The sequence below is a fragment of the Meriones unguiculatus genome, chromosome 18, assembly GCF_030254825.1.
Source record: "Meriones unguiculatus strain TT.TT164.6M chromosome 18, Bangor_MerUng_6.1, whole genome shotgun sequence".
Classification (NCBI taxonomy): Eukaryota; Metazoa; Chordata; class Mammalia; order Rodentia; family Muridae; genus Meriones; species Meriones unguiculatus.
The window spans coordinates 49,509,847-49,536,476 of NC_083365.1; the positions used below are offsets into that span (position 1 = coordinate 49,509,847).

At 42.7% G+C, this 26,630-nt stretch overlaps 1 protein-coding gene across 1 annotated transcript; it reads left to right on the top strand.

Annotated features, from left to right (window-relative positions):
* Ddb2 (damage specific DNA binding protein 2) lies at positions 1 to 26,544 on the top strand. Its single transcript, XM_021640813.2, has 10 exons — positions 1 to 300; positions 1,878 to 2,017; positions 2,816 to 3,007; positions 19,392 to 19,537; positions 20,864 to 20,963; positions 21,045 to 21,222; positions 21,489 to 21,631; positions 25,522 to 25,686; positions 25,822 to 25,867; positions 26,142 to 26,544. Exons 1-10 carry the CDS (start codon positions 174 to 176, stop codon positions 26,204 to 26,206), a joined length of 1,302 nt encoding a protein of 433 aa, XP_021496488.1. The 5' UTR covers positions 1 to 173; the 3' UTR covers positions 26,207 to 26,544.
* The last annotated feature ends 86 nt before the right edge of the window (positions 26,545 to 26,630 follow it).

Consider the following 26,630-nt stretch of genomic DNA (forward strand, 5'->3'; position numbering starts at 1 on the left):
CGATCCTGAGGTGGCGGGGCGGGGCCACGAGGAAAGCCCCCTGGGAGCGTTTGGCGCCAAGTTGCCTTAGCCGAGCCCCCGGCGCTGCCTCGGACGCGGCCCGCTCCCGTGCTCTGCTCGGGGCTTTCGGTTCTCGCTCCGTCGTTTTGCTGCGGGGCTTCGCGGAGTACGCCATGACTCCCAGGAAACGCCCGGAAGCCCAGCCTTCCCCCGGCGAGGCGGCGCGCCGGCAGAGCCGTGGCCGCCGGAGTCCTCCGGAGCTGGAGCCCGAGGCCAAGAAGCTGTGTGCGCGGGGTGCCGGTACGGCCTGCGCCGCCGCCCCCGCTTTCCAGCGGTTCGGGGTGCCCCCGCGAGGCCGCAGCTGGGGCGGGGGGTGCTTGTGCCCAGGGGCCTGAAGCAGTCCCAGGTCCCCGTCGCCTCGGGCTGGGGTCCGATTGGAGAGGTCTAGGATTCGAACCCAGGCCTCCAGTACGCTAAGCAAGCGGTCTGCCCCCCTTCAGACTGCATTTTCTTTGCCAGTTCGTCGACGCCCCTTACCTCCACCCCGGATGACGGGAAGAATCGGATGAACCCTGTCGCCATAGACCCGCAGGCTCCCATTTTCTTTCTTTGATCCAGAAGTTTCACACGTTTGTTTCAAAACAGTCCTCCCTTGCCTAGCCCCGTGGGTGCTGTGTAGGCAGTGTGGTTAGGTGTATGGCCTTGGGTTCCAGCTCTTAGGGTCTGAAATTGCTTCCCTTCTTTCTTCAGGAAGGTCATTCTTAGAGGTTTGCCAGGGTTTGAACCTGGGGCTGTATGGAATGTGGTGAGCTGATAGAGTGGTTTTTATCCACGAAAGGAAAAAGTTGTCAACAGAAGGGACCTACAAGATTGGGTCTACCGATAGAGGTTGGTAATTCAGAGTTGCTTTATTCTCGTTATACTCTGGATTTACCTTCCCCTCCCTGAAGCAACCTAGTCGATTTAGAGCTTTTCTAAACCCTACTGGATTCTTCTGGTTTCCACTCAAGTAATAGTTGCTCATTACATTATTTATTATTATTATTATTATTGAGACAGAGGTTCTCTGTGTAGCCCTGGCTGTCCTGGAACTCTGTAGAGCAAGCTGGCCTCAAATTCACAGAGATCCACCTGCCTCTGCCTCCCGAGGGCTGGAATTAAAGGTGTGTGCCACTACCGATTGGCTTAGTTATTATTTCTTAAGGCAGGTCCTTGCTGTGTAGCCCAGGTTGGCCTCACATTTAAGCTGTTTCTCTGCAGCAGCCTTTGCGTGCTAGAATTGCAGTTATGTACCACTATATTTGGATCTCTCTTCTATCATTTTAATATAAGATTAAACAAACTTCTTTTCCTAAGCAATTATTCTTAGGCTGTTCTAGGAATTTTGATTGTAATTTTTGTGTTTGTGTGTTTAGTTTGAGACACGGTTTCTCTGTGTAGCCTTGGCTGGCTTGGACTCGCTTTGTAGACCAGGCTGGCCTTGAACTCACAACAGAGATCCACCTGCCTCTGCCTCCCCTGGTGCTGGGATTACAGGCCTGTGCCACTGTGCCCGCCTTGATTGTAATTTTAGTACTGTTCCTCAAATCCTAATTTGTCAGCCCACACAAGAAAAGTCTGCAGAGCACTTTATTGTGTATCTCATTTGCTCAGCTCTCAGGAATCCTGCAAGGTCATAATTAGTTTCATTTCAGAATTAATGTTTGGAGGAGTGTTTTGGAGAAGGGTTATTCTTTTTTGAAAAGGCTTTTGGGAAATGATTGTATATGAAATGATCAGTATAGACAAGTTGGCTATACTGATTGACATAGCAGGGGGTTTCAGGGGGAAACCTTTCCTGAGATTGTGGAGAGGGAAATGTGTGTGTTCTTTGGCAGTTTCTAGCAAGAAATGTGAATCGTGCAGCGTTTTGGCAGAGTTGTGTAGCCTGCAGATCCCTCCACGGACTAGTGGCAGCATCATCAGGGATCTTTACCAGCATAAGTTGGGCAAAGCCACCTGGGCGTCACTACAGCAGGTGAGATGTTCTCTGTCTGAGATACCTCAGCTTTTCAATTATTGCATACTCTAACTAGATGATAAATCGGTTCGGTTCAGCAAATTATCAGACTCATCAGGTCTCCAGGCTGATGACCAGCCTACTGGACCCTCAGTCAAGGAGAACACATCCTCGCTGGAATGTGCTCTGCCCTCTTGATTTCTAGGGTTCATTCACACATAGTGCAGATATTTGATGTACAAGGCCAGGGAAGACTTAATCTTTTTGTTTTGGCTGTCATGGAACTCATGCTGTAGACCAGGCTGGCCTTGAACTCAGAGGTCCTTCTGCCTCTGCTTCCGAAGCGCTGGGATCAAAGGTGTGAGTCATCGCTGCCCAGCTAGACTTAATCTTTTTATTTATTTATTTAATGCATATTAGTGCTCCAAGAGGACAGTAGAGGGTATAGATGGTTGTGAGCCACCATGTGGGTGCTGGGAATTGAACTCAGGACCTCTGGAAGAGCAGACAGTACTCTTAACCACTCTCTAGCCCCTAGACTAAATCTTAATGCTTATCCATGAAGGAGCCAGAGATTGACAGTTTACCCAGGACTTAAATTTAATTTTTATTTATGTTTTTGAGACGGAATCTCACTATGTAGCCTTGGCTGGCCTGGATTTCTAGATGTAGACCTGGCTGGCTTCACTCTCATAGAAATTCACCTGCCTCTACCTCCTCTAAGTAGTGGAGTTAAAGGCAGGCACAACCAAGTCCAGCTCAGGACATGAGTTTTAATTTAATAAATTCAGATTAATTCTCTTTTCTCTGTATTAGGGTCTCCAGAAGTCCTTTGTGCACTCTCTGGCTTCTTACCGGGTATTCCAAAAAGCTGCCCCCTTTGACAGGAGGACTACATCCTTGGAATGGCACCCGACTCATCCCACTACAGTGGCTGTGGGCTCCAAAGGGGGAGATATCATGATCTGGAACTTTGGCATAAAGGACAAACCTATCTTCCTTAAAGGGGTAAGTGGTTACAGATGCCAGATGGTTATGCTATAAAACTGTTCATTAGAGGAATGGAAGAAATGTTGATTTCTAGTAGCGAGATGGTTGGGAGCAAAAGTAACTGAGTGTTTTCAAATGGTAACAAAACTCAAATATGATTTGAATGCTGGCCTTTAAAATATTAGAAGGTATAGACTAGTCATTCATTGAGTCTATCCCTCCTCCTCCTCTTTTTCTTCTTCATCTTCTTTTTGAGATAGAGGTTCATTACATAGCTTGGTTGGAGTGAAACACACTCTGTAGACTGGGCTTGCTTCAAATTCATAGAGATATGCCTGCCTCATCCATGCCCTTCTTTATCTTATTTGTCTGTCTTTCTTGTGTTAGTTAATTTTTCTTTTCTTTTTTTCTTTTTTGGTTTTTCACAACAGGGTTTCTCCGTGTAGCCTTGGTTGTCTTGGACTCACTTTGTAGACCAGGTTGGTCTCGAACTCACAAAGATCTGCCTGCCTCTGCCTCTGCCTCCTGAGTGCTGGGATTACAGGCCTGCGCCACTGCACCCTGGCGGCATTAGTTAATTTTTCATTACTGTGACAGTACCCAGGAGAAATGACTTAAAGGAAGAAAGACAGTTGTAGAGGTTTTGGCCCATGCCTGTTGGCTCTAGTTTATCTGGGCTTGTGGGCCTCATGGTGGAAGTGTGTGGTAGAGCAGAGCTGCTCATCTCATAGCAGTCAGGAAGCAGAGAGAAAAAAATTGATGCCCTTGACATGCATGTCCCCCAGTGACCTGCTCCCTCTAACCAGGCCCCGTGTCCTATTAGTCCATTCAGATTGAAACTCATCAATAAGTTAAAGCAGTGATGAAGTTAACACACTCATGTTGCAGTCACCTTTCAATAGTGCCATCATCTGGAGACCAGCTCTTCCATTGAGCCTTTGGGGGAGGGAACAGTTCAGACCGAAACTATGGTACTTCCCATGGTTCAGGTGCATTCCTAAAACGGGGGCTATGGACTTGTTTTTCCCTTTGGCTGGAGTTCTCTTTTCTATAGTTTTCTCGTGGCTGCTTCCCACTTACAGTTCAAGTGTCTGCTTAATCTGCCTTTTACATTTTTAAAAATAACTTATTTGTTTTTGGGCTGGAGAGATGGCTCAGAGGTTAACTGCACTGGCTGCTCCTCCAGAGGTCCTGAGTTCAATTCCCAGAAATGCTCACAACCATCTATAATGAGATCTGGTGCCCTCTTCTGGCGTGCAGGCATCCATGCAGGCAGAATGCTTTTTACGTAATGTGGTTGCTAGGAACTGAACTCAAGACCTTTGGAAGAACAGCCAGTGTTCTTAACCTCTGAGCCATCTCTCCACGCCCCCTAATCTACCTTTTAATATTTATTGGTTTGTCTTTTTTGTTTTGTTTTGTTTTGTTTTTGAAACAGGGTTTCACTATGTAGCTTTGGCTGGCCTAGAACTATGTAGGCCAAGTTTGCCTTGCACTTACAAAGATTCCTCTGCCTCTGCCTCAAAAGTGCTGGCATTAAACACATGTGCCTGGCTTAATCTACCTTGTTAAAGAGAAAGTAGCCCCCAGCCCCCCAATCACTTCCTAGATAATTGCCTTGCTTCACAGTCTTCCCCAAATATTTATCAGTGTTTGAAAGACTGTATTTCTCTGTCCTGCCCACTGGAAAATAATCATGATGGCAGGTCCCCTGTCCTGCTTTATCCCCGTATCCTCAGAGTCTAGAACAGCCTCTGGCCTACAATAGCTACTTTGTATTTGTTTAATGAGTGAGGGGCATGAAGTACAACCAGACAAAGGGACATAAGACAACCAACAATCCAGATGCCAAATGCTCAAGAACACAAAAGAAGAGCCCCTGTGAGTCAGAGCGAAGGCTTCATGGATGACCGAAGAAAGATAATTGAATAACCAGGAGACAGTGAGGAAAGGCGTGGTTCTGTCAGGTGTCAGACAGGATTTGAAGGTTTGGTGTTGTTTTTAGGTGTTTTGCTGCCCCTGTTTAGGGCTCAAAGGCAAGTCTTTTACCAGAGAACTACATCTTGACATCCCCACTTGAGTTTTTGTTTTTATTTTATATTTGTTTGAAAAAAAAATTTTTTTTCTTTTGAGACAGGTTCTCACTTTGTAGTTCTAACTGGCCTGAAACTTTCTATTTAGACCAGGCTAGCCTTGAACTCACAGAGATTCTCTGCCTCTGCCTCATGAGCACTGAATTAAAGGTATGTTGCCACCATGCCTGGCTATTTGATTTTCTGGAAGGGGGCTCTCATTTTAGCTCAGGCTGGCCTTGAACTTGCTGTGTAGCTAAGGATGACTTTGAATTCCTGCTGATTCTCCTATTTCCTTTTCTCAAGTGTGGAATTAGAGGTGGGTAGCACCGTGCCCACCAGCCCCCTTAAGAATGGTTTGAATGCTAAGCTTTAACTTCAGTTGCTGAGGAGTTGACTTCTTAGGAAATTTACCTTGTGTGGTTGTTATCTACAATTGAGAGTTGTTCTATAAAAGTGACTTTCTAGTTTTAGAACTTAAGTAAAAAACCCAGTAGACCTCAAGGAGCCAAACAGGTTTTTTTTGGGGGGGAGGGGTAGGAAAAGATATGCAGTTAGTGGTAAAGAGACAGTTTCTTAAATTTTCAATTATGAATTTTTTTTTCTTTTTCAAATACAGCCTGAAAGTATATGTATGGTGTCTATGAGTGCTGTGTGGGTTTTGTTGTTATTGTTGTTGTGTGTATTTGATTTTGATTTTGTTTTTTTTGAGACAGGGCTTACTGTGTAGCCCTTGATGGCTTGGAACTCATAGCGATCCACTGTCCCCTGAGTAATTAAAGGCATGTGCTACCATGTCCAGCTGTTATCGTTTGAGATCCTATCTTCTGGTAGTACAGGCTGGCCTGGAATTTCCTATGTCGCCTATCTCCTAATTTTAAAAAGTTCAAAAATGGATGTAACAATTATTTTTAGTTGTCTTAAAATACTATATTAACCACTTTATTTTTTGAGACGAGGTCCCACTATGTTGCCCTGACTGGCCCTAAACTTCAAGGTTGGAGTGATTCCTAAATAGCTGGCATTTGGACCACCTCACTGTACCTAGCCTAATACTGTCATTAGGTAACTAGTCTTCAGAGAATTTAAATGTTTTTGTGGCTAAATAAAATAAAGCACACATCTGAGCTTATTTACATTTTAGCTTACCATTTTTCACACTCTAGTTATAGTTGGAAGAGGTGAAGTTGTATCCCATAGGGGGCCTCTTTAAATGGGAGGTTCTGGGAAGCAATGATCTGAAAGGCCAGGTTAGACGGGCATGGGAGACCAGGAGTCAAGGTGAGACGGGTCTCAAGAAAACAGTGTGGAATTTGGAAGAAAGAGAAGCAGACAAGTATTGAGGACAGGGCTGGGTAGGATTTCCTTCCCCTAGGGTAGATAACAAAACAGGTGACTTCCAGGAGAAGAAGTTTAAATTTAAGCCAGAAGAAAGAATGCTGGCGGGAGATTTTTATTTCCTGAGGAATCTAGGACACGGGAGTAGAGAATTGTGGTTACGCCGGGAGGTGCCAAGTAGTAGTCTAATATTCTAGGAAACAGCATCATGACTAAAAGGAGAATGACAGCTGCTTTGAGTTGTTTCCGAATACTCCTCCGCCTTTTCTTGTAGAAAAGGGTCCTGAAGGGCTCCACACATGCTAAGCATACTTCTATCCCGGAGCCACACCCCTGTTGTCCCCTATCACCTTTATTATACATGTAATACATGTATAGTATTATACATGCATAGAACTGAAGTTTCCTTACACAGCCATGCAGGGAGCTAGCTTAGAGCAGAGAAAGGGAGTGCTGCTGTAGAGGACTTTGTTTATGGCCAGATGCGGGTAGAAAGTTGGCGTGAGAACAGTTACAAGGGCAACAGCTTGACCGTGTTTGTGACTTTAGTCATCTGATCTGGCTCTGTTATTGACATCTTTCAAATCTTTGGTGAGGGACTATACATTACACTTTCTTTTCTCCTTCCTTCCTTCCTTCCTTCCTTCCTTCCTTCCTTCCTTCCTTTTTTTCTGTTTGTTTGTTTTTTGTGTTTTTTTTTGAGATAGGGTTTCTCTGAGTAGCCTTGACTGTCCTAGAACTCACTCTGTAGATCAGGCTGGCCTTGAACTCACAGAGCCTGCCTCTGCCTCCCAGAGTTTGCATTATATTTTCAAAGTGAAAAGATCTTTATTCTTGTAAACTAAATAAAATTATGAATTCAGTAATACAAGTTTAAAGATATAAGTAAATATCAAAAATATCCATTTGAACATTTCTCTGTGCATATACACACTATTACACACATCTATCTCTTCAGTACTGGTACATAAATATTCTATTATAAAATGTTGTAGTTAACTTATATCAAATATTTTCCCAGTATGTCATACCACCTAGTACCCAGATTGGACTTGAACTCACTATGAAAGGATGACCTTGAACTTGTTTTGTTTTTGTTTTTTTGTAGCCAGGGCTGCACTGAAAAACCCACTCTGTAGACCAGGCTGGCCTCGAACTCACAGAGGTCCACCTGCCTCTGCCTCCCAAGCACTAGGATCAAAGGCATGTAGCACTCTTGCCCATCTTACCTTGAATTTTTATTCTCCTGCTTCACCTGGGATTACAAACATGTGCCACCATGCCTGACTCTGTAATTCTCTTTTCTTTTTTCTTTCTTTCTTTCTTTCCTTCTTTCGGTTTTTCCCTTTCACTATAATTATTACTTATTATTAATGCCTTTTGTTTTATCAGTGTGATTCTGACCTTCTAAAATGAGTTGGGAAGTACTCACTCTGCTTCATTCAGTTTTCTGGAATTTGTGTAGAACAGGTTGCAGGTTTGAGTGCTCTTTTAGATTGGTATACCATAGAACAAATTCAGACTTACCAGCAGGGCACCCCAAAACAGGTGTGAGCGCTTGGCTTCCTGGACAATGCACCAAATTTTGGGTTTAGGGTGGAAGCCAAGAAAACTCACTTTAGGTATAGACACTTAAAATGAAAGCTTTATTTTCTAAGCTCAGGGAGGCAGCCAGTTTGGGATCTGAACCATTTCCCCAAAGAGAGATTATACAACATTTTTAAAGGATGGGAACAAAAAGCAGTGTTTGTGTGTGGGGTGGTGGCTGTAGCATTGTTTCAGTCATGTTTTGATAGAAGAGGTTGAACAAGGGAGTTTCCATCAATCGGGTGTAGGTCCCCCGGCCTGGGAACATGAACTTGTTTGACCCTGCCAGCAAGCTGGAGAAGTCATTCTTGAGGTGTCTGGACAACTGTTTTGCCCTGAGATGTCTGGGCTCAAACAACTGTTTCTTTACAACAGAAGCTGTCTAGCTACTGGAAAGTCCCCAGTTCCTCTAGGACCTGGACCCTAGAATTTAGTTTTTCCCTATGATTAAATAGAGTCCAAACACAAAATGATGGGACTTAGAATAAGTTTCTTTTGCTCGTTCCCAATAATGTTAAACTGCAGTGTTTGATTTGATGACCCATATATACAACTGTGAACCCATTACCGCAATTAAAGTAATGACTGTATTATTCATATAAGTTCCTGATGCCCTTTTATAATCCATTCTTTTCTATTCATGTTCTTATCCTTGGGAACTACTAATTTGGTTTCTGTCCCTATAGGGTAATCTATATTTACTTGAAAATTGTTTGGTTTGGTTTGGTTTTTTGAGACAGTGTTTCTCTGTGTAGCCTTCGTCGTCCTGGACTCACTTTGTAGACCAGGCTGGCCTCAAACTCACATAGATCCACCTGTCTCTGCTCTCAAGTAATGGGATTAAAAGTGTCTGTCACTACCTCCTGATGAGAGTTCTTACATAAAGGGTCATAGAAAATATACTCTTGATTTTGGTTTAGCTGTTTTTGCTCTGTAATTATTTGAGATGTGTCTACATTTTTATGTGTATCCATAGGTTTTTTTTTTCCCCTCCATTCTTGATAGAGTTCCATTATAATTTGTCCATTACCTATTGAAGAAGTTTTACACTTTTCTAGTTTTTGATTGCTATAAATAAAAATGCTGTTGATATTCAGTGTTGGTATGGAAATACTTTTATTATTATTATTATTATTTTGAGACAATTTCATTGTGTAGCCCTGGCTGTCCTGGAACTCACTCTGTAGACCAGGCTGGCCACAAACTCACAGAGATCTACCTGCCTCTGCCTCCTGAGTGCTGGGATTAAAGGTGTGTGCTCTACCCCCCCCCCAAAAAAATAACAAAAAACCACACCATCTTCACATCCTTGAGACCAGGTGTCACTGAATAGTTCAAGCTGGTCTTGAACCAGCTTAGTTTTGCAATCTTTCACAGGTGTATGTAGTGGTGGGGGGACCTGGGGAATGAACACTGGGTTTGTGCATGCTAAGCATGTACTCTCACTAAGCTACAGCCCCAGCCCCATTTTTTAATAATGTAAAGTATAATTTTTAAAGATTTATTTGTTTTATTTTTATGCATATGAGTGTTTTGTCTACGTGTATGCACGTGTGCCACATGCAATCTGATGTCAGGAGGTCAAAAGAAGGAGCTGGGTTTCCTGGAACTGGAGTTACAGATGGCTATGACTCACCATGTGTGTGCTGGCAGTCAAATCTGGGTTCTCTGCAAGAACAAGTTAAGAACAAGTCCTCTGAACTACTGAGCCATCTCTCTAGCCTGATTCACCATCTTTTTTTTTTTTTTTTTTTAAATAGAATCTGTATGCAGCCCTGGCTGTCTTAGCCCTATGTAGATGAGTCTGAATTCACAGGTTCCCTGCCTTCCCTGAGTGCAAGGGATAAAGGTGTTTACCACCATACCTAGCTCTGAAGATTTTTTTAAAGTGTAGAAAATATTTCTATTTGTATATCTATTGTTACTTCCAGTGCTCTTCATTCTTTTGTGTGTTCCAGATTTCTTCTTGGAAACATCTTCCTCTGTCTGAAGAAATTCCTTTATTATTTTTTGTAATATAGTTGGTGAGGAAATCTTTCCATTTCTATTTGCCTAAAAGAGAGTTTTGCTGTATGTTAAAGGAAGGTGTTTTTATTAGGTATAGAATTCTAGATCCATAATTTTTAGAAAATAATTAAATTTTTGTACATTTATTTATTGTTTGTCTGTGAGAAGGAGTACTGGAATATTTAGGAGTCTGAGGACAGCTTGTGGAAGTTGCTTCTCTTTTCTCCTTGTGGGTTCAGGGGAGTAAATTCAGGTCGTCAGGCTTGACAGCAAGCACTTTTCTGAGTCATTCTCCCAGCCCTAAAATTACACTTTAATTCACAAAGAAAAATTGATATATTTATGTTGCACAAGGTATTGTTGATTCATTTTTCTTTTGGTACTTCAAAGATGCTTTTTCTTTTTAAAGATTTACTTTTATTATTTTATTTTTAAATTATATGTATGTGTGTGTTTTTATATGTGGATATGTGTATATATGTGTATGTAAGTCCAGAAGAAGGCATCAGATCCCTTGGAGTGAGAATTACAGAAGGTTGTAAGCTGCCTAAGATGGGTGCTGGGAACCTAATTCAGGCCCTCATCAAGAGCACTTAACTCCTGAGCCATCTCCAGCCCCTTCAAAGATGCTTTTTAGTAAGAAGAACCATCCTTATAAAATCTCTCTATATGAATATTTTTTCTGGCTCCTTTAAAAAAAATCTTATGTAATGTATGCATAGTGTCACACTTCTGTAGTCCTAACACTTGAGAGGTAAAGGTTGGAGGATCAGGGGTTGAGCCTCAATCTAGATACTGATTTGGAGGCCAACCTGACTAAATGAAACTCTGCCTCAATAAATAAATACATAAATAAAAAGAAGCTGGGCAGTATTAGTACAGGCCTTTAATCCCAGAATCTGGGAGGCAGAGGCAGGCAGATCTCTTGAGTTAGAGGTCAGCCTAGTCTATAGAGAGTTCCAGCAGGACAGCCAGTACTACACAGAGAAACTTTGTTTTGAAAAACCAAAAATAAATAAAAATAAAACAAACAAAAGATTGTGATGTGCTTCTTAATTTTCCAGGTTCCTTCTGTTTGCAGGCTTGGGCTTCAACTGATGGGTTTAGTTGTCACAAAATTTGGCAGTTTTCAGGCTGCTTTTCTTCCAGTAGTTTCTTCTCCCTTGACTCCTTATCTTTCTTGTTCTCCCCTTTCCCATCTTCCTGCCTCTGCCTCCTGAGTATTGGCATTGAAAGCATGTGCCACCACACCTGGACTTTTAAAAGGTATTATACAATATATTTTGGTCAGCCAGGCAGTGGTGGCACACATTTGGGAGTCAGAGGCAGGTGGATTTTCAAGGTCGAGGCCAGCCTAGTCTATACACATAGTGAGTTTCAGGAGAGCCAGGGCTACACTGTGAAACCTTGTCTCAAGCAAACAAGCAAGCAGGCAAACAAACAAACAAAGAATCCAATATGTATTCATAATGTTTTCTCTTTTTCCAGTTCCTCCCTGATTCTCCCACACTTTCCTACCACCCAACTTTTTTTTTCTCTCTTTAAAAACAAACAAAATCTAAGAAACATACACATGCATACACAGAAACCCACCAAAAATTGGAAAAATACACCAGCAAAACACCAATAAGACAAAATATGCCCAAACAGCCAGGCATAGTGGTGAAAACCTGCCTCAACAAAACAAAACCCAAATCTTTTCAGTGGATGATGAGATTATAGATTGTTTTAAAGATTTTCTCTAATTAAGTTATGATGTTTTTACTTCCTCCAACTTTGGGTTATTTTCTCACATACATTTATACATCAATACCCAGCCAAAGGCTGGACCAAGCCCATGGGAAAATCTCATGTTCTCTGTACACCTACCTCCCCAGCACTCTCTCATGTTGACAGAGATGTCCATCTTGCTGAGATGTGGAGGCTACTGTTCTCATTCCCTAGCCTGAGTATATTCTTCAGGCAGTAAGCCTGCATAGTTGCAGGCCCGCTTCATTACTTTTCCATCCTTTTTGGCTGCCTGTTGCACCTGATCTTAAAATGTGTTTCATATATTTTCTTTATTTTTCTAGTTGTTTATCTCTAGTTGAGGTATATTTGATTTCTGATACCATCATGGCTAGAAGCAGAAATCTATATTTAATAATTGTCATGGTTTATCTGAAGATTTAAATGTTTTTCCTACTCGGTGGCTAGTGAGATGGCTTAGATGGTAATGAGGACAGGGATTGGAATCTCCAGCAGGTGGCAGGGTAATCCCACCTGGTAATCTCAGGCCTGGGAGGAAAGGACAGATTCCCCCAGAACAGAATGAATTCTAGGTTCAAATGAGAGAGAGAGAGGGAGGGAGAAACCTTGCATCGATATGTAAGGTAGAAAGCAATAGACAAAGATGCCGACATCAACCTCTGGGAGCACGTATATACACATGCATCACACACAAAAATGAAATACCTTCTGCTCAAGCCAGGTAAGGGAGACACATATGCCCCACATCTCAGCCTTCTGTAGGGAAAGGCAGGAGAATCATGTGAGCTTGTAGCAAGATCCTCTGTATTTTTGTGTTTTGTTTGATACAGGGTCTCAGTACATAGCCCTGGTTAGCCTAGAACATGCTATGTAAACCAGGCTGGCCTTAATCTACCAGCCTGTCACCCAAGAGGTAACATTAAAGGGATGTATCACAACACTCTGTGTGTGTGTGTGTGTGTGTGTGTGTGAAGGCCAAAGATCAACTGAGGTGTGTGTGTGTGTGTGTGTGTGTGTGTGTGTGAAGGCCAAGATCAACTGAGGTATCAGTCTTTAGGACCTGCCCACCTTGGGTTTTGTTTTATTTTTATTTTAAGTGTATTACTAATGTGTGTATGGTATGTATGTGAGTGTGAGCATGTACATGTCAGTTACCACAGTGTATGGGTGGAGGTCTGAGGAAAGTTTGTTGTTTCTGCCTTGCTGTGTACTCCAAGAAATCCTGTTACCACCTTGCTGTAGAAATACTGGGATTACAGTTGTGAGCCACAAAATCCAGCCTTTCAACGTGGAATCCAGGGATCAAACGCAGGTCACCAGGCTTGCTCAGCTTTACCTTATGTTTTCTGCTATGCCATCATGCTGTCCCACTGTGGTTTTATGGGACAGGGTCTCTTAATGGCCTGGAGTTCACCACTTAGGGTAGGCTAGACCAGCTATCCGTTGAGCTCCAATGATCTCTTGTCTGCCTCCCCAGTGCTAGTTTACAAATGAGCATCACCGCCCCAGCTCTGTATGCAGGACCTAGGTGTTGAACTCAGTTTTTGTGTTTGTATAGCAAGTGCTTTCCTGCCAGAACTATCTCTTCCTCCTTTTTATTGATAAGTTTTCAATGTGTAGCTCAAGCTGGTCTTAGAATAGACTTCCTGCCTTGGGTACAGGGTGCACATGGTAAAACTATACTTAAAACATTTTTCCTGCCTTTGAGCTGGAAAGATGGCTCAGCGGTTAAGAGCACTTGTTACTCCTGCAGAAGATCTGGGTTCTGTTCCTAGCTTCCACGTGGTGACTCACAACCATCCATAACTCAGTTCCAGGGGAGTCAAGACCCTTTTCAGGCATACATGTGGTTCACATGCACAGATTCAGACAAAACACTCATACATATAAAATAAATTAAAAAAAATTTTTTTTTTCCTGTGTGGGACTGGAGAGATGGCCCAGCAGTTGAGAACACTGGCTGCTCTTGTAGAGGAACTGGCTCCAATTCTCAGCACTCACATGGGGACTCACAGCCATCTAAAACTCCAGTTCCAAAGGATTTGATCCCCTCTTCTGGCCTCCATTGGCACCCATCACATATGTGGTGCACAGACATGCATGAAGGACAGACACCCTTATATAGATCATAAAAGTTTGCTATATATATGATAAAAGTTTAATTTATTTTCTTTAAATTTATTTTATTAATTACACTTTATTCACTTTGTATCCCCCCATAGGCCCCTCCCTCCTCCCCTCCCGGTCTTACTCTTTCTCCCCCTTCTTCACCACACATGCCCCTCCCCAAGTCCCCTGATAGGGGAGGTTCTCCTCTCCTTCCTTCTGATCTTAGTCTATCAGATCATATCAGGAGTGGCTGCATTGTCATCTTCTGTGGCCTAGTAAGGCTGTTCCCCCTCAGGGGGAGGTGAGAAAAGAGCAGACCAGATTATGTCAGAGGCAGTCCCTCTTCCCATTACTATGTAACCCACTTGGACATTGAACTGCCATGGGCTACATCTGTGCAGGGGTTCTAGGTTATCTCCATGCCTGGTACTTGGTTGGAGAATGAGTCTCTGGGAAGTCCCCTGTGTTCAAATTTTCTGGTTCTGTTGCTCTCCTTGTGGAGTTCCTGTCCTCTCTAGATCTTACTATTTCCCACTTCTTACATAAGATTCCATGCACTCTGCCCAACAGTTGGCCATAAGTCTCAGTGTCTGCTTTGATAGTCTGCAGGAACTCAAGTGACAACACATGCTGGAGAGGTTGTGGAGAAAGGGGGACCCTCCTCCACTGCTGGTGGGAATGTAAACTTGTACAACCACTCTGGAAATAGCGCTTTCTCAGACAACTAGGAATAGCGCTTCCTCAAGATCTAGCCATAACACTCCTAGGCATATATCCAAAAGAGGCTCAAGTACACAATAAGGACATTTGCTCAACCATGTTTGTAGCAGCTTTATTTGTAATAGCCAGGAGCTGGAAACAGCCCAGATGCCCCTCAACTGAAAGATGAATGCAGAAATTGTGGTACACCTACACAATGGAGTATTACTCAGCAATGAAAAATAAGGAAATCATGAAATTTGCAGGTAAATTGTGGGACCTGGAAAGGATCATCCTGAGTGAGCTATCCTAGAAGCAGAAAGACACACACGGTATATACTCACTCATATAGACATATAACATAGGATAAACCTACTAAAATCTGTACATCTAAAGAAACTAATCAAGAGAGAGGACCCTGACTAAAATGCCCAATCCCCATCCCGAAAGGCAAAGAGGATGGACGTCAGAAGAAGAAAACGGGAAACAACCTTGATTTCTTTTTTTAAGATTTACATATTTGTTATGTGTGAGTGGTCTGTTTGCATGTTCACCTGCAGGCCAGAAGATGGCACCAGACCTCATTATAGATGGTCATGAGTCACCATGTGGCTGCTAGGAGTTGAACTCAGGCCTTTGGAAGAGCAGTCGGTGCTCTTAACCTCTGAGCCATCTCTCCAGCCCCCAAAGTTTGATTTCTTAGCTGGGTGCGGTGGGCACACCTATAATTCCAGCACTTAGGGAGGCAGAGGCAGGTGGATCTCTGTGAGTTTGAGGCTAGCCTGGTCTACAAAGCGAGTTCAGGACAGCCAAGTCTCACAGAGAAACCCTGTCTCAAAAAAACAAACAAAAAAAAGTTTAATTTCTTTATCACTATAGTACTGTTTACCCACATTCTTTGTTTGACAGAGACCTCTAGTATGTTGGTAAATATGTGGCTATAGGTCCTTGTCATTTAAGATAATCCTACTAGCTCAGAATGATTTTAAGCTTGCAGTCTCACTGCCTCAGCCTCCTGAGTGCCACCGTGCCTGGCCTTCTTTGAAAAGGCTGAACAGTATTGTATTACATTCTCCTCATTCCCACATTTTCTTGTTCTTCTTTCAAATTTTATTCATTTTTAAGTATGTATGTGTGTGAGTTGCAGTGTCCTCAGAGGCCAGGAGAGGTTGTCAAATCCCCTGGAACTGGAATTAAAGACAGTTTTGAGCTACCATGTGGGTGCTGGAAATTGAATCCAGGTCCTCTGCAAGAACAGCCAGTGCTTTTAGCTGAGCCATGTCTCCAGCACCAGACCAACATTTCCTTATAGATGGGCATTTGAACTGATTCTACCACTTGGCTATTTCACATGACGTTGTAATGAAGATGGATGTAGACATAGATCTTTGAGATAGCCTGCATTCCATTCTTTGGGATGTGTGTTCAACAGTGGGATTGTTTGCTGGATCAAATGTTAATGCTATTTTTTAAGGAACCCCTATACTTGTCTCAAGAGTGTGCAAGATGGGGTAGGATAAACCATAATCAGAAAATACTGTATTTTAAAAATATCTATTTTCAATAAAATAAAATAAGTAGTGCATAAGAATCCCATTTCCTGGGGCTGGAGAGATGGCTCAGAGGTTAAGAGCACTGACTGCTCTTCTAGAGGTCCTGAGTTCAATTCCCAGCAACCACATGGTGGCTCACAACCATCTGCAATGGAACCTGCTTTCCTCTTCTGGTGTGCATGAAAACAGTGTTAATATACATAAAATAAATAAATATATATATTAAAAAAAAAAGAATCCCATTTCCTTCAAATCCTCACTGACCTAGTTATTTTCTGTTCTTTTGATGGTGGCATCAAAAGGTGTTTTGTAAGGTGTGTTAGGCAGTATCACTGTAGTTTCCTTTGTGTTTCTCTAAATGACGTTGAGTACTTTTTCATGTTTGTTGGGCATGTGTCTTTTAAGTTGGATCTTTGGAGTTTTTTTTTTTTTTTTTTTTTTTTGAGATAGAGTTTCTCTCTGTGTGTGTAGCCTTGGACTCTCTTGTAAGACCAGGCTCACCTCAAATTCATAGAGATCCACCTGCCTCTGCTTCCCTGAATGCTGGGATTATAGGCATGTGCCAGGCTTTGCTTTTTCATTCTTAACTGTTTCCTTTGGTGTTTAAATTTTTTTATTATTGTTTTTTAGAAACAAGTTCTCATTGTTTTAGAAACAAGACCCAGGGTAGCCTTGAACTCTTGCCTAGTGCTGGGATTACAGGCACTTACCACAATGCCTGGCTTGATTAATTTTTAATATTTAAATCAACATTGCTTTTTGTAATAAATCCATCCTAATCATAATGTATTTGACATTTTGAAATAATCACTGGACTTAGTTTGCTAATATTCTTTAAGATTTTTCTTTTTGTGTTCCTATATAAAATTCTCAGTAATTCTTCTTTTGTTGTAAGTTCTTTGACAGATTTGAATATCAAGATTACATTTACCTCAAACTTGGAAATTATTCAGTCTTTTTAGTTAGTGGATTGTTTAAGACTGACATCTATTCTTTGCCTTCTCCTCTTTCCATACCTTCCTGAAGAGTTAAACCCCAAAATCATTAGGTAGGGGCAAACAAAAGAGACATTTTCACAGTAAGGGGGCCACAGTGGCCTCCAATTTCTGGAGCCTGTTACATTGAGATGGATGTCAGTGCAGGTAGTATCAGAGTGCTAGCTTAGCGATACAGACACGGCCCAGACAGGATAAGGAGGCCATTCAGCAGGTAGAAGAGAAGGATTGGGGGCAGTGGTGATGTCTTGAAATAGTGAAACCTGAGCCAGCACAGGCATATAATCCCAGGAAGAGGCAGGTGGAACTCTGTGGAACTCTGTGAGTTCAAGGCCAGCTTGGTTTACAGAGAAACCCTGCTTTGGAAAAAAAAAAGAGAGAGAGAAGGAAGGGAGGGAGGGAGGGAAAGAAAAAGAGAGAGAGAAAGGAAAGAAAGAAAAGAAAGAAAGAAAGAAAAGAAAGAAAGAAAGAAAGTTAGTTAAACCCAATCAACTAGTAGGAGCAGTAGATTATCTTACTAGCAACAGAGGTTTAGCAGACAGTGGAATGGTTAAAACATCCTTACATCTGGGAGAGGTGGCACATTCCTTTACCCTCAGCTCTGGGTAGGCAGATCTCTGTGAGTTTGAAACCAGCCAGGGCTACACACATCTTGAGAAAAGAAAAAGAAAACTAAACAAACAAACAAAAAATAGGGCAAGCGAATATGTTAAGTCAGTTAAGTGCTTGTTAAATTGGTAACCTTGTTCAAGCTTACAGGCTGGATTGTAGCAATGTAAGAAGGAAGTGGAAAAGAATCTCATGTAGGTGCCAAGTTCTTAACAGTGCCTGATATATGATCAGCTCTATTTTCTTTTTCTTCTTTTCTTTTTTTGGTTGTTTTGTTTGTTTCAAGACAGGTTTTCTCTGAATAACAGCCCTGGCTGTCCTGGAACCTACTTTGTAGACCAGGCTCGAATGCACAAAGAGATCTGCCTGCCTCTGCCTCTGCCTCTGCCTCTGCCTCTGCCTCTCTGCCTCTCCTCTGCCTCTCTGCCTCTCTGCCTCTCTGCCTCTGCCTCTGCCTCTGCCTCTTGAATGCTGGGATTAAAGGTGTGTTCTACTACTGCCTAGCTTCAGCATCGTGTTTGTTATTTTATTTATATGAGACAGTTTATTAGTCTGGGAACTATAGTCCTAGAGCTCACTATGTAGACAAGGCAGGCCTTGAACTCACAGAGATCTGCCTGTCTCTGCCTCCCAAGTACTGGCATTAAAGGCATGTCCTCCCAAGCCTGGCTTGTTTTTTAAAAAAATTTGTTTGTTTATTGGTTTTTCAAGACAGGGTTTCTCTGTGTAGATCTGGCTGTCCTGGAACTCACTCTGTAGACCAGGCTGGCCTCAAACTCACAGAAATCCACCTGCCTCTGCCTCCCAAGTACTGGAATTTAAGTTGTGTACTACCCCTATCCAACATATTTTATTATTTATTTATTTATTTATTTATTTATTTATTTATTAGTGTACAACATACATAGGTGTAGGGGTGTGTGTGTGTGTGTTTTCATCCTGTGGAAACCAGAAGAGGGATACCTCTGGAGTGGGAGTTACAGGCAATCTGAGCCATATTATGTGGATGTTAGGAACTGAACTCTAGTCCTCTAGAATAGCAATAGGTGATTTTAACCATTAAGCCACCTCTCTAGCTTCTATAATAAGCATTTAATAAGATTATGCCATAGGTGTTACTCTTCTCCCCTTTTGTGGGGTGTGTGTGTAGTTGGGGGTCAAACTCAGGATCTTGTGCATACTAAGCAAGTGCTCAACACTTGCTGTACCTCCAGGTTCATCACAGTTGTGTCATCACTCCCTAAAATGTCTGGAAGCCTAGGAAAGAACACAAATTGTTTCCTTCCCTCCAAACCCCACCACTTTTCTGAGCTGAAGAAGCTCTTCTAAAAAGAGCACAATGTGGTTTCCAAGAGTTGAATGTAAGGGGGAAAATGTGATAAAGTAGGAAAGCATAAGGGAGTTTTTATGGAGTTAAAATGTTCTGCATCTTAATTTTGGGCATGGCTAGGCTATTCAAATATCTGTGTGTGTTGAAATTCATAGAACTGTGTACCAGAACCAGCCCTATTTACTACCTCTGAATTAAAAATATAACAGTCAAAGTAAAGCCTGAAAAAATAAAGAGTATTCTAATGTCAGATCCTAAGCTGGCCTTGGTGTTTCTCTCTGAGTACTGTGTACCCAGGCCTGGTTGCTCACATCTGGCCCATCATTACTCACTGGTTTTTTTTCCTCCTGTTAGATTGGAGCTGGAGGAAGCATCACTGGGCTGAAGTTTAACCATCACAATACCAACCAGTTTTTTACCTCCTCAATGGAGGGAACAACCAAACTTCAGGATATTAAAGGCAAAGTTCTCCGAGTTTATACCAGCGCAACGTCTTGCAAGTGAGTAGTTTAACTAGTAAGGAAATGCCTTCTAAGCTGTAGATGCAGTTTTGCTGAGAACATACCCAGTCCCATTTCTTTTACTCAGGCCTCGCACAGAGAAGATGGAGGTATTGGCCACTTTGCACCATTCCTTTTCTTCCTTATTCTCTGGCTGTTCTGACTTTGGTCCAAGTGGGTCATTGCCCTAGAAAGGTGTTCTGGATCCTCAGCTCTTGTCTTTGAGGGAAGGGCTTAATCACTTCTGTAAGTCATGTCTATATTAAACTAGACCTATACTTTCACAGGATAAGTAAACTTGGTATTTGCTTAGAAAGGCATTTACAGAGTACAGCAGGAATTAACTGAAATTTTGCCATGTGTGGTGGTACACACCTTTAATGTCAACACTTGAGAGGCAGAGGCTGGTGGATCGCTATGAGTTCAAGGCCAGCCTGTTCTACATAGTGAGTACTAGGCCAGCCAGGACTATATAGTGAGGGCCTGTCTTAAGAAAAAGGAAGAAGGGAGGGAAATGCAATTTTATTGCCCTCCATTTCCTGTGTAATGGCCTTACTGTTTTCTTGGTGGAAATGTTAATAGGTAGAAGAATCCTCTCTTAAGAGCAAGTGGCTGGAGAAATTACTTTGATTTCTAGCCAGAGACACAATTCTGCTAAGGTAAGGAATGATGAATGTGAGGCTATGCGGTGGGTCTAACCAGCTAGGGTGTTATTCTGAGCTGCCCTGCAAGGCTGAGAGCACCCCTCCAGGAGAGGGGAATGGATGGGCTTGGCGTTCTCCTGGCCATGAACCAGGATCCTTGAAATACCTTCCTCTTGATCTCTTTTTTTTCTCACATCATTTTCAAGAGCAAAGGTTTCTGGTTGTATTTGATTTTTCCTTAAATGATCAGAGGGGCAGACGCTCACTTCTCACAAGCTGTGAGGAGCAGAGCTGGACAGTTTCTATTTGGTTTGTCGTCTCCTTTGCCCCAAAGAGTAAAAAGCGTGATGCACATCAGAACAGTAAATAAGGCCTCTTCAGAACCTGGGCTGTGGGAAGCAAGCTAGCCTTTGGATTTGCTTTGTGGCTCCGAGGTTTCAGGGACCACCTGAGGATTCTAGGCCCAGTAATAACTAGACAAATTTCTGAGTTCTGTCAACCTCACCTATCTTTCTGCATGGTAAACGAGGCCGAGTGCTCTTCACTGGAAATTTACAGCAAGGCAGTTACTCATTAATTCAACAAATATGTATTGAATGCCTGTTAGATGCTGGAGCTGCAACAGTGACTAACAGACCTATCTCAGTCTCGAAGAGTCTTACAGCACTCTCTCTCCCTCTAGGGTCTGGTATTGCAGCCTTGATGTTTCTGCCAAAAGCAAAGTGTTGGTTACAGGAGACAATATGGGACATGTGGTCGTGATGAACACAAATGGCAAGGAGGTAGGTACTCTGTGGCCCACTCCCGCCCCCTTACCACTATTTGATTCTGTGTCTCCACCTAAACCAAACATTTCTCCGCAGCTTTGGAACCTCAGAATGCACAAAAAGAAAGTAGCCCACGTGGCCCTGAATCCCTGCTGTGATTGGCTTCTGGCCACTGCCTCCATAGATCAAACAGTGAAAATTTGGGACCTGCGCCAAATTAAAGGGAAAGACAGCTTCCTCTACTCACTGCCTCACAGGCATCCTGTCAATGCAGGTGTGACATCCCACACCCCATCCTTCCTACTGACCCTGCCTTTCTCACCACCAGCCACCAGGTCAATCCTTTTCCCCACCCTTACCACATCTACTATGTTGATGGCTAGGCCCGCTTTCTGGTTCCGGCTGCTCCTTTGTCTGTGTAGTGTCTATAATATTTTTGTTCATAGTCCAGATTGACATCTCCTACCTTTACCTAGAAGGGAAGATCAGGATGCCAGGGGCTGAGGGTTCCTTCAGCCTAAGGACTTTTCCCTTTGTCAGCCTATTTTAGCCCAGATGGAGCTCGGCTCCTGACCACTGACCAGAACAATGAGATTCGGGTTTACTCTGCCTCCCAGTGGGATCTCCCCCTGAGCCTGATCTCCCACCCTCACCGTCATTTTCAGCACCTCACACCCATCAAGGTGAGTGACTACAGAGAGGAGTCTGTGATTACAAAAATGGGCCAGATCTTTCCAAGCTGGTGGAGGGTCACATATGCAGCCTACAGTCACAAATGCTATCTTTCAGTGGGGGACAAAAAAGTCTCATAATCCTTTGGCTTTATCTGTTCCTTTTATCCCATTTCTGTTGTGTCTCTCTTTTGAGATAGGGTCCTACTATGTAGTTCTGGCTAGCCTAGAACTTGCTAGGTAGACCAAGTTAGTCTTGACCTAACAGAGATCATCTGCTCTGCCTCTCAAGCGCTTGTTATTGAAGGCATGAGCTACCATCTATACCAAACAACCACTGGTTTTCTTAGTACATCTTATAAGCTAATTCTTTAAGCTTTCAGCCCCACATTGATCTTACTGTGCACATTTTCTATGACCTTGGTTCTTTGTTCTACCCTCCCTGTTTCAGCTATGTGCAGTTGACCCATAAACTAAACTAACCTTCTTGGGTTGTCTTGCAGGTTTAAGTGGTTCCTAATAGAAGTAAGACCCTTAGTTTCTCAATTTAGACTTCTGTTTCATCTGTAAGAGGAAATAATATCTAACTGGGAGGGTTTTGTGAGTATGAGTCAGGACACATAAAATACTTGACACCATGCCTAGCCCTTGGTAAGTACTTAATAACAACTTAGTATCCCACATACTTCAAATTAAACCTAATAATAAGGCCAGCCACGACTATATATTGAAATACTGTCCCATGCACACAAAAGGATGTTTCTGTGGATGTTGCGGTGGTAGAGTGCTTACTTAGTATGCACAATGCCCGGGGATAAAATAAAAATAATCAGTGTGATGGTACACACTGGTAATTCTAGCACCTGGGAGGCAGGTAGAAGCAGGAGGATCAGGATTTCAAGGTTAGTTATTGCTCTTGCTGTGTCCTCATCTATCCCATCATGTCCATCGATGCGACAACATTTATGATTTTTTTTAAGCAACTACTTCCAAGCTACTGAATGTACCAATTCTTTTCTTAAGTATTATTGATTTACTTACTGTGTATGGGTGTTTTATCTGCATATACGTCGGTGTACCATGTGCATGTCTGGTGCCCTTGGAGGTCGGAAGAGGACACGGAAACCCCTGGAACTGGAGTTGTAGATGGTTGGGAGCTAACATTGAAGGTGCTAGGAAACCTGTGTCCTGTGAAAGAGTGGTGTTCTTTACCCCTGAGTTGTCTCTCCAGCCCCTCTTCTCTTGCTCTTGTCTTTCTTCTTTCAAAACTGCCCTGAAGCCATGCATGGGGCACAAACCTAGAATCCTAGCACTTCAGGTTGATGCAGGACTGCAGGTTTGAGGACTCCTTTGCTAGACAATACAACCCCTATCTCAAAAAAAAAAAAAAAAAAAAGTCAAGAACTGTTTTGAAGTTAGGAAAAGCCCATCCAATTCTGTCACACCAACAACTGCCAGATTTCAGTGGTGTGATCTAGGGAATGCAGGTTTTCTTTCCCATTCCCACTAGTGGCCTTATACCGAAGTCTTTGTTGTGTGTAGACAGAGGAGGATCAGTAGTGGAGCCACTTCAGAACCTAATCCTTTGGTGTTGTTTAGCAGAGACTTTTTGCTTTGTTATAGTTTTGTCTCTTAGGTTAAAGTCTGAACAAGGCCGCCTGGCAGTGGTGATGTACATCTTCAATCTCAGCACAGGAAACACAGGCAGGCAGATCTCTGAGTTTGAAGCCAGCCTGGTGTTCAGAGGAAGTTCCAGGACAGCCAGGACTACACAGAGAAACCCTGTCTTGAAAAACAAAACAACAAAAACAATAAAGAATTCTGAACAAGGCCAATATGAAAAAATTTATTAAGAACCAGAGCTGTTCAGTCCCCAGAATTGCAAAAAACAACAAAACAAAAATGCCCCCCTTGGTATCACCTTAAGTAAAACCAAGAGAGAAGCTAGAGAGAAGGTTCAGTGGTTAAGAGCATTGGCTGACCTTCCAGAGGGACCTGGGTTCCATTTCTTGAGCCTACCTGGTAGCTCACAACTATCTACAACTCCACTGCAGGTGATCCAGTGCCCTGTTCTGGCTTCTTCAGGTATCAGGTACACTTATGTACATGAAAGCAAAACACACACACACACACACACATAAAATAAAAATAAATAAATCTTCCCCAGGTGGTGGTGATGCACACCTTTAATGCCAGTAGTTTAGGCCATCTAGATCTAGCAAGTTTCAGAACATCCAGGAGTATATAGAGTGAGACACTATCCAAAAGTAAAAGTAAATAAATATATAAATAAATAAATCTTAGGAGAAGAAGGAGACTATCAGGAAAGCAAACATTTGTAATGCAGGGCAACTCATTTTCAAGTCCCCTCCTAGATATTGGGAGGTTTATTAATTTTTTTTTCTTTTGAGACAGGGTCTCATTATGTAGTCCTGGCTAGCCTGAATTCTCTATATAAACCAGGCTGACCTTGAAGTCAACAGGAGCCTTTGCCCCAAGAATAGGGAGTTGCGGTTGTTTTTTTTTTTTTTTTTTTTCAATAAATTCTGTTTGTTTGCTCTTCTTAAAAAATATATAACAATTGCATGTCAATATACATGAAACTGAAAAACTTCTGTGTAGTTTTCTGTGAATTCTTAAAAAACAAAACAAAACAAAACAAAAAAAAACCTTTAAAAGTTGGGTGTGGTGGCACAGGCCTTTAATCCCAGAGGCAGGAAGATGCCTCACAGTTCAAGGACAGACTAGTCTACAAAGTGAGTTCCAGGACAGCCAGGGCTACACAAAGAAATCTTTTAAAAATTAAAAACACCTTTATTTATTAGTTTTTTGTGTGTGCCCGTATACTGATGTCACAGAGGTCAGAGTTGGTTTTCCCCTCCCACCACATGGTCCCTGGGGATCAAACTCAGATTATCAGGCTAGGGTGGTGTCAGATGCCTTTATCTGCTGAGTCATTTAGCCAGCCCTCATGTTTGTCTTATATGCATGCACTACTGGGCTCTTCCTGGCCTATTAGTGGTTAAAATTTTTGAGAAAAAAAAATACATATACAGACACATATGTATATATAAAAAATTATATATATATATATATATATAATATACCCACACATAAACACTGTGTGTATAATCCAGAAGAGCACATTGGGTTACCTGGAAGTGGAGTTATAGACAGCTGTGAGCTGCCATGTAATAGGAATTGAACCCAGGTTCCTCCATAAGAACAGCACATGCTCTTAACCATGAGCCAGCTCTCTAGCTCTTCTCTTGCTTTTTCTTAAGGTGATACCAACCTGAGCGTTTGTTTTTGTCTTTTGCAGTTCTGGGGACTGCACCCTTGTGCATGGTAGGTAAAGGCAATAGAACTGAACACCTCCGGCTCTTAACAAATTTTTTCATGTCAGTCTTGTTCAGACTTGTGTTTGCCTGTTTGTTTTTTCAAGATAGAGTTTCTCTGGGTAGCCCTGGCTGTCCGGGATCTCCCTCTGTAGACCAGGTTGGCCTTTCTGTGATATACTGGGACCAAATCCACAGCCTTGTGTATGCGATATATATAAGTGCTCTGTCACAGCACTAGATAGCCAGCCTTAAAGAATACCTTTATGTGTACAGGCTAGAAGTGAGGTGTCTTCCTCAATTGTTTTCCACCTTATTTTTGAGACAGGGTTTCTCACGGAACCTGAAAATCACTGATTTGGCTGGACTAGATAGCTAGCAAGTTCCAGGTATCCTGTCTCCACTTCCCCAACTGTGATTACAGGTGCATCGTGACAAGATTTTTCTATGGGTGCTGGGGATCCAAACCCCGGTCCACTTGTGTGGCAAGCCCATACCAACTGAGCCATCTCCCCTGGCTTCGAGAATGCTGATGTCGCTCTGACCAGCCTCTCCATTTCCTAGGCGACCTGGCATCCACGGCACAACCTCATTGTTGTGGGCCGATACCCAGATCCTCATCTCAAAAGTTGTGTTCCCTATGAACTAAGGACAGTAGATGTGTTTGACGGAAGCTCGGGGAAGATGATGTGTCAGCTCTATGATCCAGGATATTCCGGTATCACTTCGGTGAGACTTGGACCCTCACTGATGGGAGGAAGCAGGGAGTCACACTACCTTTCTGATCAGAATTAGTCCCCATGTGTCCTTTTGCCTCTGTACTGCCTTTACCCCAGCTTCTCACTGATACTGTTACCTCTGCAGCTCAATGAGTTCAATCCTATGGGGGACACACTGGCCTCTTCTATGGGTGAGTAGAAACAACTATACCTCAACCTGTCTAAGCCTGACCCTATCCCTAGGTTTCAGTAGAAGCTAAATTCACCTTAGTCCTGTCCTATTCATCCCACGGTAGTAGGCAAAAAAGATACCTAGGGGACAGTGGTCTCTGGCCTAGGTCACCCATCTGACTTTATGTTGGTCACGGCAATATCAGACTACTATCCAGTCTGCTAGTTCCCCATGACAGCCCCAAGCTCTGAGACCAATAACAAGGTATCAGCCAGACTTCTTGCTTCTTCTAGGTTATCATGTTCTCATTTGGAGCCAAGAGGAAGCTGAGTCACACAACGATCATGAAAGAGAATGAAGGTGTGGGACAGCAACACCTGGACCCCATGAATAGGAACAAGTTCTGCGGGAAGAGACAGCTTTTTGTAAATAGACCAGAAGTGCCCACCCTTAGGGTTGGAGTAGGCATGGGCCACTGTGGGGCTAGGGCACTGGCACGTTACTGCTCTAGATTCTGCTCCAGAGATGTAAGAGTAAACCAGCTGCCCTCAGAGTCCCTGCTATGTCTAGTCTGGAACCCAGTTTATGCTAGAGTCAAGATACTTTTCTTTTTTTCTGATGTATGGTAGAATAACCAGGGAATTTTTTAAAATTTGTATTCAGTCTTGATATGGCAAATAAAAGCATATTCTTTGATCCTTTGTATACCAACTAAGAAACCTAAAAGCCCAACTGAGTTTCTGAGTAAACCTAGTACTGACCTGATAAGTGTGCTCCTTGGA